At 33.6% G+C, this 13033-nt stretch overlaps 1 protein-coding gene across 1 annotated transcript; it reads left to right on the plus strand.

The window, feature by feature from the left end:
• Window positions 1-227: 227 nt before the first annotated feature.
• On the plus strand, window positions 228-5218 carry LOC18608336 (beta-xylosidase/alpha-L-arabinofuranosidase 2-like). The gene is made up of 7 exons (XM_007042965.3): window positions 228-1089; window positions 2275-2562; window positions 2658-2827; window positions 2925-3022; window positions 3339-3689; window positions 3841-4251; window positions 4415-5218. The coding sequence occupies exons 1-7, from the start codon at window positions 616-618 to the stop codon at window positions 4984-4986; spliced, it is 2364 nt and encodes a 787-aa protein (XP_007043027.3). The 5' UTR covers window positions 228-615; the 3' UTR covers window positions 4987-5218.
• Window positions 5219-13033: the final 7815 nt, after the last annotated feature.

Genomic DNA, 13033 nt, shown 5'->3' on the forward strand with positions numbered 1-13033 from the left:
TCAAACTGAGCCGAGATATGATCCCCGGAATCCCTCACGTGAGTTACAGAAATGCCAGGAAGCAGGCCCAAAATCTCGACTTACGATACTCTAACCATAGTCGACAGAATAATATAGTATGAGCTTTGGAAAGATACTCTTTTTATTTGATTTGTTGCTCCTAGTCAGGCTCGGCCAAGCATTTTGTAAAGTTTTAACACTAACAAATCAAACTCTCATGCACATTGTCCTTCTGAAACTGTAGCCTGGAGTTAGAAAAAGATGAATCCATCACGGACTCGAATAACCATTTTCGTTTTTAAAGTATTCCTCAAGAAAATTGTCTGAGATTCTCTCAAATTTTAGGTTGGTTTCCACCCTTTGCCCAAAAACAACCCCCAAGAAAATTTAATGCACCTCCACTGGTTTTCCATCACGGGCTACTACAAAACAACGTGTGTTTTTTAACAACTCTCTCCCTCTATAAAGATACTATAGTTTAACCAACTTTTTCATGCCGAAAGAAAGATACTGGTAGTGGGTACCCTTTCCTCTCTCTTGAGGAAGCTTAAGTTTCCTCAAGGTTTTAGCCTTTCTTTTCTTTTTCTTTTTTTCCTTTTTTCCTGTTAGTAAATAATGAGTGCGAAAGGGAAGGTCAGAGTGACCTCCTTCTTCTCTTCTGTTTATGAAAGCAGAGCACCTAAGGTCTCTGTTTTCCTCTGCTTCTTGATTTCTTTGCATTGTTTTCCATTGATCTCGACACGGGTTTTTGGGCAAACATCACCTGTTTTTGCCTGTGATGCTACTAAAAATCCAGAGGTTACAAGTTACGACTTTTGTAACGCATCGTTGGGGATAGAATCGAGAGTGGCTGACTTGGTACAAAGGCTTACATTGCAGGAGAAAATTCTGTTCATAGTGAGTGGTGCTGGGAGTGTTAGTAGGCTCGGAATACCAAAATATGAGTGGTGGTCTGAGGCTCTACATGGAGTCTCCAATGTCGGTCCCGGTACGAAGTTCAGCAGCTTGGTTCCAGGAGCTACAAGCTTTCCTCAGGTCATCTTGACGGCAGGTTCCTTCAACACTACTCTATTCGAAGCCATTGGCAGGGTAAAGTTGTCTTTTTCTTCTTATTTTTGGCTTTGTTCTTCTTCCGGTTTATGCCGTTTTGCTTTTCGTTTCTATGTTTCTTCCTGTCGTTTCGCTTTTTCTTGTTGTTTTTCTTTTGTTGTGTATGTTTTACAAGATGACGCTAACTTGATGGAGATTGGATTTCATTAATGGAGATGGGACTTCCCATCTTCCAACGGTGTGGTTGAAATAAAGTTTGTGTGGTAGAAAAACTATAAAACCATGCAGAAAAGGGGTGAGGCTGGAAGCTGTGTGGTTGAATTTCTTTTCATGTCCTGAATTTGATGGCATTGAAAGCTATTTTTCAGATTCTAGATGTTGAATGCATTGCCTGTGTCATCGTTATTGACATTGTCATTGTTGTAATTGATTCATTTATTTTCTTATCATGTCACGGAAAATGAAGATAAGTCAATTCCTGATTCCATGTTGAGAATTACGAATAATAAACTGCATTAGCCATCCAAATTATGTGTCTCTATTGATTTTCATAGTTATGTTGCTGATAATAATGACAATGAATTTGGTTTTGAGTATTGCAAAGTTTATTGTTGATTGAGGAAAATAGTTAAGCCGATGGAGCCATGGTTATTTAAAATGATGAACTGTCTTTTGCCTCAAATTTTGGAAAGGGGGATTTATAGAATTCTGTGTTTGAATTAATTTATGTTTGTTGTAGAAAAGTAGGTGATTTATAAATGTCTCAGGTTACCAAATGCTGCCGAAGGGAGACTTTTTGATCACTCAGAAGACTTCGTAGCCTTTTACTGAACTCCAGCTTGCAAGGACTAAGGGATTGCCCCATTAATCATTAAGGCAATCGATTGGCTGCTTAAATGAGCTTGCAAGAAAATCTAGTGGAATTTTGGTAACAACGAGTAGGAACAAATTGATAAATCAATGATAATGGAGCTTCTAGAGAACTGTTTTAGACCTGAGGGAATGATTCATCGGTATATAGTTGATGCATTTTGGGATTATACTGGGATATTTCTGAAACATAAATCTTATATGAAGAACAAGAACCTAATTATTTGAAGCATTTCAGCTTCTTGTACCTAACTCTTTAATGCAAACAAGCCACCATGCTTCTGGTGTGAGTTTATTGCATCAAATGTATGAGTAATGTTCAGCTCCTATACCCAATTGTTTTCACATGCGCAGGTGGTTTCAACCGAAGCTAGAGCAATGTACAATGTTGGATTGGCAGGGCTAACATATTGGTCTCCAAACATTAACATATTCCGAGACCCCAGATGGGGAAGGGGGCAAGAAACACCAGGAGAGGACCCATTGCTCACCAGTAAATATGGATCAAGTTATGTCAAAGGTTTACAACAAAGTGATGGTGGTGACCCTTCTCGGCTTAAGGTTGCCGCATGCTGCAAACACTATACAGCCTATGATTTGGATAACTGGAAAGGGGTTGATCGCTACCATTTCAATGCTGTGGTAATTTAAGTTCAATTGAGTTTTTATTAAGTCAAAAGTTATTTTATTTTTGTTGTCAAAATCCATAAGTCATTGCCTTTGTCTTGGATGGTTAGGTAACGCAACAAGATATGGATGATACATTTCAACCACCCTTCAAGAGCTGTGTCATTGACGGGAATGTGGCCAGTGTTATGTGTTCTTACAACCAGGTTAACGGTAAGCCAACTTGCGCTGACCCTGATCTCCTTGCAGGTGTTGTTCGAGGCCAGTGGAAATTAAATGGGTATATTCATTTCTCCTAGCATTTTCAGGACAAAATTTATGAATGGGCAGTATTTAGTAAGCAGAGTTTTGTTTACAAGGCTTTTGGGTTGCTGCAGGTACATAGTTTCAGATTGTGACTCGGTAGAGGTGTTCTACAAAAGCCAGCACTATACCAAGACACCAGAGGAAGCTGCAGCCAAAGCAATTTTAGCAGGTGACTCTGCTTCCTTTATTAGAATTGGGATAAAATTGATGTCTGTTTTGTCCAATTTTTTAAGTTATAAACAACTTTTTTTTACTCTAAAATGCTTAAGTTAGGCTAAATAATGCTTAAGTCAGTTGACTAAACAAACGCCTCCTGCTCTGCCTAACAGTGTTCTTAGTCTTAAATATGGGCAATAAAATGAATAATGAAACGATACATACATAGATGGAGAGATTCTCCATTTGCTAGCACAAATATATTTGTTTCCACATTTCTGCAACATAAGATCTTAGTAGTACCTCTACTAAATGTTTTGATGTTGTAGGGTTGGATCTCAACTGCGGATCATTCCTTGGCCAACACACCGAGGCTGCAGTAAAAGCAGGACTTTTGAATGAGTCGGCCATTGACAACGCCGTCACTAACAATTTCGCTACTTTAATGCGACTTGGCTTCTTCGATGGTGATCCCAGCAAGCAACTTTACGGAAAGCTTGGCCCAAAAGACGTGTGTACTCCGGAGCATCAAGAGTTGGCCCGTGAAGCTGCTAGGCAAGGGATTGTGTTGCTCAAGAACAGTGCAGGATCATTGCCTCTATCTCCTACTGCCATCCAAACCTTAGCAGTAATTGGACCCAATGCCAATGTCACAAAAACCATGATTGGAAACTATGAAGGTAATCAAATACATTGCTTACAAACTTGACAATTTGATACTTAAGTATTGAACTGTTAACAATGTTGAAAAGTCGAGCTTCAAATATATATTAGCAATTCATGTAATTCTAGATAAAGATGATCAACTTACTTTTTTGGAAACTTTTGCAGGCATTCCATGCAAATATACAACACCGTTGCAGGGTCTAACAGCTTCAGCGGCAACCACCTATCTGCCCGGTTGCTCCAACGTGGCTTGTGGCACTGCTCAAGTGGACGATGCTAAGAAACTAGCTGCCTCTGCAGATGCCACCGTGCTTGTGATGGGCATAGATCAATCCCTTGAAAGAGAGAGCTTTGACAGAGTTGACCTTGTTTTGCCAGGACAGCAACCACTTCTCATAACAGAAGTTGCGAAGGCTGCCAAGGGACCTGTGATTCTTGTCATAATGTCTGGAGGAGGCTTCGATATATCGTTTGCGAAAAACAATGACAAAATTACAAGCATCCTTTGGGTTGGTTACCCCGGCGAAGCTGGTGGAGCCGCCATAGCCGATGTGATTTTTGGGTATTACAATCCAAGTAAGTCTTTCTAAATTTCTCCTGACTTCGATTAAATCACTGCTACTGCAAATGAATCTCACTTCTATGTGTTTAGATTGATAATGTGACTTTTATTACAATGCACTCAAATCCTAAACACCATATTGAATATTCCAAGTTTCTAACTTTACGATTGTTCCAGGTGGCAGGCTGCCAATGACATGGTATCCACAATCATATGTAGACAAGGTCCCAATGACAAACATGAACATGAGACCAGATCCTTCCAGTGGGTACCCAGGCAGGACCTACAGATTCTACACTGGAGAAACCATTTACACATTTGGAGATGGACTAAGCTACTCCAAATTCAGCCACCAATTAGTTAAAGCACCACAACTAGTATCCATCCCCTTGGAGGAAGACCACGTTTGCCGCTCATCTGAGTGCAAGTCAGTTGACGCTATTGAACAAAGCTGTAAAAATTTAGCATTTGACATTCATTTGAGAGTCCAAAACAAGGGAAGAAACAGCGGAAGCCATACAGTTTTCTTGTTCTCCACTCCCCCATCGGTGCACAACTCGCCTCGGAAGCACTTGTTAGGATTTGAGAAAGTTCTCTTGACAGGAAAGTCAGAGTCATTGGTGAGATTCAAGGTGGATGTTTGCAAGGATTTGAGTGTAGTTGATGAGCGCGGAAGCCGAAAGGTTTCTTTGGGACAACATGTGCTACATGTGGGGAGCTTGAAACACTCATTAAATGTGAGGATTTGAGAAGAAGTTTTCCAAATCCTCATGCATTTTCTTTTTGCCTTTGCCCATTTCTTTCTTTTCCTTCTCTTTGCCTAAGGCAAGTCGGGTTGGCCAATCGAACCCTAAAATAAGTTGAGAGAGTTATAGAAATTTTCTCAATTTATTTTTTTCGCATACCCAATTGTTCAATATTGAAAATTTGAAATCCAAATTGAAAAAAAGAAAAGAAAGAGTTCATTTTATTGTTCTTGTATATTACTTCTTCTGTGACTTTTATCAGTGTATGATAGGGTTATGTCATGCCAATCAAATTATTCAAATGAATTAACAAATTGCTTAAGGAAATCGGGGGAAAGGAGGATAATGAGACAAGTTATTCTTTTTGTTGCCAAGTCACTAGTTAGAAATACATTGAAATCCTTGAAGACTTGCAGGTGGGGGAAGTGGAATAATATCGAGAATTCAAGTGTGAGTAGTAGGAAGCCCAGATAATAACAAACCATTTTAGTTTGGGCTCAATGGACCCAGCCGTGGTTGTTTCCAAGTACAGCCCATTTTAACTGGTAGCAGACTAACATCTAGCCAGCCCCACAATTGGTAGAATAACCATTATCACATCGTCTCAAAAATAAAATGGTGGCAAAAAAATATATCAAAAGATAACCATTGAGAATTTTTTTTTCATGTAAAATTTAATCATGCAAATGTGAATAAAATACAAATATACTTTTCTTTCTTGTCTCAAAACATATAATAGTATTAGTGTTATACGTCCACATTTTCAATAGAAAAGACATATTTAATAATTAATAAAAAATTATTATATAAATTTAAAGACTCATTTCATTTATTATTGATATGAGATCCGTAACTTTAACCTTTATTTTTATAGCAAATATTTCTACAGGAAGCTAGTACTAACTTGTGGTAAGAAATAACACTTGATGATTAGTTACGCTCGTCACGTAAACAAAGAGCGTCTCTTTTGGACTGGTGGGGAAGTCGGGACCATTTCTAATATGTGAGTCACACACTCTCATCCTCTTTTTCGAATTACAATTGTATGGTATCCACTAGGCACGAGCTCTCATTCATTGGCTATTACCAATCTAATTCCTACTATCAATACTCTTTGATGAAAGCTAATCACTATATAAAACACGAGAAATAAAATATTTCTAAAAGAGTACATGGGCATACATAAGGAGCTTCTGGTACTAAACTTTTACTAGTAAACGATAATTGCCATAACCTGTGTTTTAGACGCGGCATACAAGCTTTTGATCTTCATCCCTATAAAGAATGACATGGAAAGGGGTAATTAATCCGTTAAGATTCTAGTTCTTGCATTGCTTTATTAGAGATGATTTGTCCATATTTGAATTAAGAAAAAAACTCTCAAATCTTTCTATGTTATTTATCAACTCTTTTTATCACGATCTACATTTTTAACTTAAAAAAGTTTATTAAATGGAGAAAGATTTTATTTATAAATCCAAAATCGATTTCATCTCTTACTAACTTAAGATCTGTAATATTCTATTTTACTGAATTGTGTATTACAATTGTTGTACTAATTTTTCATTTATAGAGAAGAGGGACTCATTTTGATTAATACCAAATGTCACAAACTTATATTTTTAATTTAAAAAACATGCTTATTAATAGAGAAAGATCTTTACTTGTAAATGTACGATCCATCTCATTTCTTAATAATGTAAAATCTGCAACACTTTGACCACATAATATACTTATTATTATAAGAAAAATAAACTTTAAAAATAATTATAATTTAGGATTTTTTTAATAAGTGTTTTAGGAATGTATTTTATAATTTATGAATCTTTTATTTATAACAATATTTTTGTATTAAATTGACAAATAATATAATAATTAAAAAAATGTAAGACACCTGTTTACAACATTTTTATAATTTATGACAAATTGAAGGATGTGATGTCTTATTCAAAACTATGCTTCACGTATAAAAGAAAAAAAGAAATCATGAATGTGTGCTTGGCAAAAGGGGGAAAAGAAAGATGATTGGTGATTAATCGAGATCGTTAGTTGGAGAAGACAGTGGGAAAGGTGTGGTTTCCTTAAATATGATTAAATAAATTGCTTAGTGACATTGTTTACTAAAAGACTAAAAAACAATTAACTCTTCCTTGCCCTACCCCTACGTCACCCATTGGTTTTATTTTTGAGTAAAATATTTTGACTTTTTTAAATTTTAATTGAAATTATACATAAATTTTATTAATTTTTGAAATGAACATTCTATTATAAAAAAATATTTTTCGCTAGATACGTAGATCTAGCAATTAATCAACTATTAGTATTTTCAACAACTTGCTTATGTGACAATGGTAGAAAAATAATTTTACCCTTAATTAGTTTTTATAATTACAATTATATAATTTTGTTATTATTTTATTAATTAAAAAAAAATAACTCCCCATTGGGGAGCACCGAGGGAGCCCAAAATCGGGCTCCATAAGGGAGCACCGATGCTCCCCTCCTCGGTGCTTCGCTTTCTTGGAGAGCTAGAGAGCATCGATCGGTGTTCTTTATTTTTTAAAAATATAATGATAATTTTTTAAATTAGTAAAACAAAAGGTATTTTAATATTCTCATTATTTTCGTTAACAATATTTATAGTCTTGGTCCATTTTGAAATTTGATAGATTTTTTTTATAATTTCAATTAAAATTAAAAAAATCAGAATATTTTACTTTTTATTTTTCGAACATTCTCACAACTTGAAATCAAGCAATGGGAAGAATTAGGTTTAGGGACCTAACAATGTAACGCAGAGAGATGCCATGGCGAACCAATTTCTTAATGACTAAATTGCCCCCTCTCCATAATTTTCTAAAATTTTATAATTTGGGATTTTGGCTCGAAACATCTTCACGAGCCCATCTTATTTTCTAGGTCCTTCATCATGATTGTAATATGTAAAGTCATAGACTTTTGTCGAGTTTGTATAAATTATTTGATTTGTTGCATACGTGTACGTTACCATAATCTTATTCTTTTCCTCTTAAAAGGAAATGTACTGTGAACATAAATTTGATCATAAAAGGTTATGCCTGTAACTTTCATTTCATTTAATGAAATTCACAAGAATCAACTAGAAATTAGGCCAACTCTTGCAGGAGGCTAAAGATAGCTAAGCATGCAATTATGCAAATGTCGTCACTGATTGCGTGACATTCATAATTTTTCTCTATGTTAAAATCCAAGTTATTATGTTATAATTACTTTTTCTTTTTCGGCTAATTTTAGTTAAAAATTATTCAAATTGCATGGCATGGCAATGTTCTTATGTCACAACTTTGATGTAACGTTTGATTCATGACAAATACATAAAAATATCTATACAAAATTCATTAATTAAATAAATTAATATAATGCTAAACGTAAGCGAACTTTTGATTGTATAAAATTTATTTTCTTGGTACTTGTGTGTAAAAAATTGTTTCGATAATAATTTTTGAAAAATTTATACATTTTCATTTATAGGGTTTATTCAATATTTTCACACATCAATAGGTCTCATGGTTTCAATATCTCACTGTTGAATTTTAATTTAAATAAAATAAAATTATTCATTTAATCACTTAACTTTTTAAAAATTTTATTTTGATTATTTAATTTTAAAAAATTATAAATTTATCACAAATGGTAAAAGAATTAGTATTTTAATTACTTAACTATTAACAACAGGTACATGACCAATGAATAGATATAAATATATCACCAATTTAAAGTCAATTGATGTGAAATCATACAATTATTAACATTTAATACTGAGTGATTAAAATATTAATTTTTATAAATATAATAATTAAAATATAATATTTAAAAAATAAAATGATAAAAACAAAAAAAATATTAAACGGCAAATGAATAATTTACCCATTAAAATAACGAGGAATATGGACATATTGTGGATGGTCATAGTCATAGAAAATAAAATATCTTATTAATGACGACAGAAAACCAGAAAGGGCAAGAGGATCCTTTTACTTTATGCAAATGCAATAAAGGCTAGATTTGTAATTTGGTCATCAGCTTTGCAGCCATAACGGGTTTGCCTAAAACACCCTCAACATAACCATGGTTTTTGGTGTTCCAACCATGAGATTACAAGCATCGACATTTGGCATTTTCTTTCTAAGTCTGAGACGTGTGCGTCCTCTGGTTCCTCTGACATGTCAAAATGTCAAAAAACTTGGGCTCACAAATCAAAGCCAATAAAAATCCAGCAAGGATTTTTTCCTTCATATGCGTGAGCGCATAGGATCATGACCTCGTAAAGTTTGATAGCAACGGAGATTCCTTGGCATTGTAGGCTCCGTGGCGTTGTTGGGGCGTCACACGTTGATTTGGCGAAGACCTCCAATGAGCGACAGTTGCGTCTTCTACTCGCTTTCCGACACCTGGCAGGCGCATCGATTTTGGCTCCTAATTTCTTTTTTTGTCCCCATTATAGATTTCCACTGTTTTTTCTTAACCTCTCCTCTTTTCCCCTAAGCTCCGTCTAAGGGTCAATTACTGTAGAATTCTTTTCTTTTTCAATTCTTTAAGAAAAGAATAAAGGTATATGCATCCATATGAACCCTCCAAAAGTTCATAATATAAAAAATTTCAATTAAATAATTAAAAAAAAAACAAAAAAATGGAAGTTGGGATGGTGGCCAACACATACCCAAAGTTGTCAACACGTGAGAAGCAGAGGAAAGCATAAATGTAGACAGCTTTATAATAAATTGTTTTTATCTCAAGTGTGAATTGCTGAGAATAAAATAATAATGTGTAGAATATTTGAGATGGAAACGAAAGATTCATTATACGTCAATCCAGACTACCGCCCCTCCCTTCGTTAATTAAAAAATTATTACTACTATCACTAGTACTGATGTTGGAAAAGGTCTACGGCCTCAACTGTAGGCGCCCGCGCTCGAAACGTGGCACCGCTGCGGATGCGAAAGGCTCTTTTGTAGGCAGTTTAGGACTTTTAAAAACAACGACTGCTTTCAATTCCGGCAATCCCCCAATAATTGTCGTCGGGACCAATGGGAGAACGCCAAGTGTACAGTTTGACATTCCCGCTAATTGCACTTCTGTTGGATGCAGCGAACTGGCAGTGATAGGACGCTAACAGCTTGCCCTCGTCACAGGCAGTCCCACTTTCTGCTGTCGGGCTTCGAGCCCAGCCGGCTTCTGGACCTGGCTTGTGTTTGTCAAGTTGGTAGTAGCCATATGTGGTCCTAGCAAATATTGTCGGTTTCACACAATTATTTATTATTCTCTATTTATTTTGGCCTACTCTATAAATTCATTAGAAAACTCATTGGCTAGAAAATTTCGTTCCCTGTTGGATTAATGACTGAGTTTTTATTGGAGCGTCGATAGTCCTGTAAATTTTTAATATATAAATATAATAATTTTAATTAATTTTAAATTAAATATTCATCTTAAAAATTTAATATTATATTAAAGCATCCCTATTCATTGATCCTTTTGTGAGCCCTCATCATGTCACTTGATAAATTTATACTCTCTGTAGGTAATGGAGAGTATTAAAGTAGTGATAAATCATATTTGTTAAATTAGAGATATTTGAGGTAAATGACTATAATATGAGTATCTTCACATATTATCATTTGGTTTTAAGTTAGAGAATAGACCATATAAATTGAAGATATTTTAGATATATAAATATAATAAAAGTTCCTCCATCTATTGTTAAGTGGTTTTAAGGTAGATATCTATTTTAAAAATTTAACATGATATTAGAGTAAGTGTTGTCTTACTATTGTTTCTTTTGTGATTCATACCACATAATAAAAGTGTAACTCATAAAGAGAGTGTTGGAGTGGTGATAGTTTCAAATTTGTTAAATTACATATATATTGAGTATATAAATAGAATAAGGGTATCTTTACTTATTTTCAATTAATTTTAAATTATATATAATTTAATATTTTTTTAAAATTTTGAGTAAATGTATAAAAAGAAAACAAAGACAAATGTAAAGTTATTAAATAATGGATCTTTAATTCGTAGGACAAGCTTGCAAATTTACCAAGTAAAACAGTAGTGGAACATGAATAACCAAAAATTTTCACATAAACATCAAAATGTCGTATTTATTAAACAATTCATTTTTTCTAAAATAAAACTATTTTTGTAAACAAGTCAAAATATTTGTAATTCGTTGATTTTTTTTTTCCACATGATATTTGATTTTGATATCTACTTTTTCTTATTTAAACTTTATTTAATGTGTTTATAATGTACAACTAACAGAATTTAGATAATTTATATGTGTCAGAAAGTTGTGCTACGTGCCTACAAATACAGCACTGCGAAGAGTCAAAATATTGACTTATTGGATATTATGAGATAACAATTAAGCAAAATTAATCATTAATCTAACTATGCCCAATAACCCTAGTTTTAAGTAGAATTAATGTCGCGGCAACTATGCCTGGAGCTAACAGTCCTTGTTGCATCAAAGTCTTGATCAGTCAAGACTCAATACACACCATTTAATTGCAATTTTGACCAAAAACAAATGTTCATGCTTAATTTTCCATGCTGATCAGTGTCTAGAAAGCAATTGACGTGGAATATGATTTTATGAATTGACTATAGTGCCTTGCTTTTGTTGTGTATGATGTTAAAATTTTTTTTGGCATAATATTTAAATAAATCTCTTAAATTATTTTTAAAAATTTGAACAAATTTTTATTTTTTTATTACATTCAATCAAGTATCTATATTTTATTTTAAATCAAATAATCTTTTATAACTAATTATCATTAATCAAAATATTATTTATAATTTTATACCCACATGATACTAACATGACATGAAAAATGCATATGATTATGTTATCGAGTTAAATTAACATATCACATCATTATCAATTATAATATATTAACATTTTATAATATCATCAATTACGATATATTAATATATCACATCAGTTTCACCAATATAAAATGATAAATGATATTTTGATTAAATTAATCATTAATCGTAAAAATTTATTTAACTTAAAATAAAAATATAAAATTTTAATTAAACGTAATAAAAATATAAAAATTTATTTAACTTTTTCTAAATAATTTTAAAAAAATTTAAATATTATATTTTTTACAAAATAAAATATTAATTCATAAAATTACATATCATTTGAAGTTCCTATCTACGTTATATTAATATCATATTAACTCCATGCACATAAAAGCTTAAATATAAGTTTTATGAGCTTTGCATGGCAGACAGTTTTCAATTTTCATTGTGTTAATTACGGGAACAAACTTATCATTATTTAAATTAAAAAGGTACAAGGCTATGAATTTGGATCATTAATTTGTTGTTAAAACAAAATTCCATAATGATTTTACTATGACTTTAAATTGTAGGTCATGTTTGTAGAGAGATATCTTAAATGGTGGAAAAAAAATGAAGTATATATAAATATAAATGGCGGGTCCAAAGGATTCAACCAATGAGCTTAATAAAAACAGAAGGTTCTCCATCGACCAATAATTTGATATCTATAAAATGTTGTATATAAAAGAAAATTGGGTTAAAATACCGGCGCAGGCGAAGCCAAGTAAGCCGATCCAAACGTCAACTCACAAGCTGGCCAGCTGCTCAACGAGGACAACAGCGGAGTAGATTCTTGGCAACGCATTTGACGGTTTGCGGGAGCTTGGATAAGTGATAAGGCCACTTCCTTTTCGCCTCGGCCACTCGTTTCTCTTCTCATTCGCCGTCGAAGGGAGACAATTCCCATGAAAATAAAAACGTAGAATTAAAACCTCCGCCAGTGACATCTTTACCCTCCACAATTGTCCAAGGTCGGTTTGTGAATAAGGGTAATTTAGACTTTAAAAAACAACGTCCCTTTCAACAGAAAGCATTCATTGTCCAGATCGGGAAGTGTCGGGAGCCCTGCAAGGCTGTACCAGTCGCTTCCTTACTGACAATCGAGGCTATTTTTGGCATTAAAAAACAAATTTATTAATATGTTCGTAAAAAG

Source organism: Theobroma cacao, chromosome 2 (genome assembly GCF_053813885.1).
Source record: "Theobroma cacao isolate CCN51 chromosome 2, ASM5381388v1, whole genome shotgun sequence".
Classification (NCBI taxonomy): domain Eukaryota; kingdom Viridiplantae; phylum Streptophyta; class Magnoliopsida; order Malvales; family Malvaceae; genus Theobroma; species Theobroma cacao.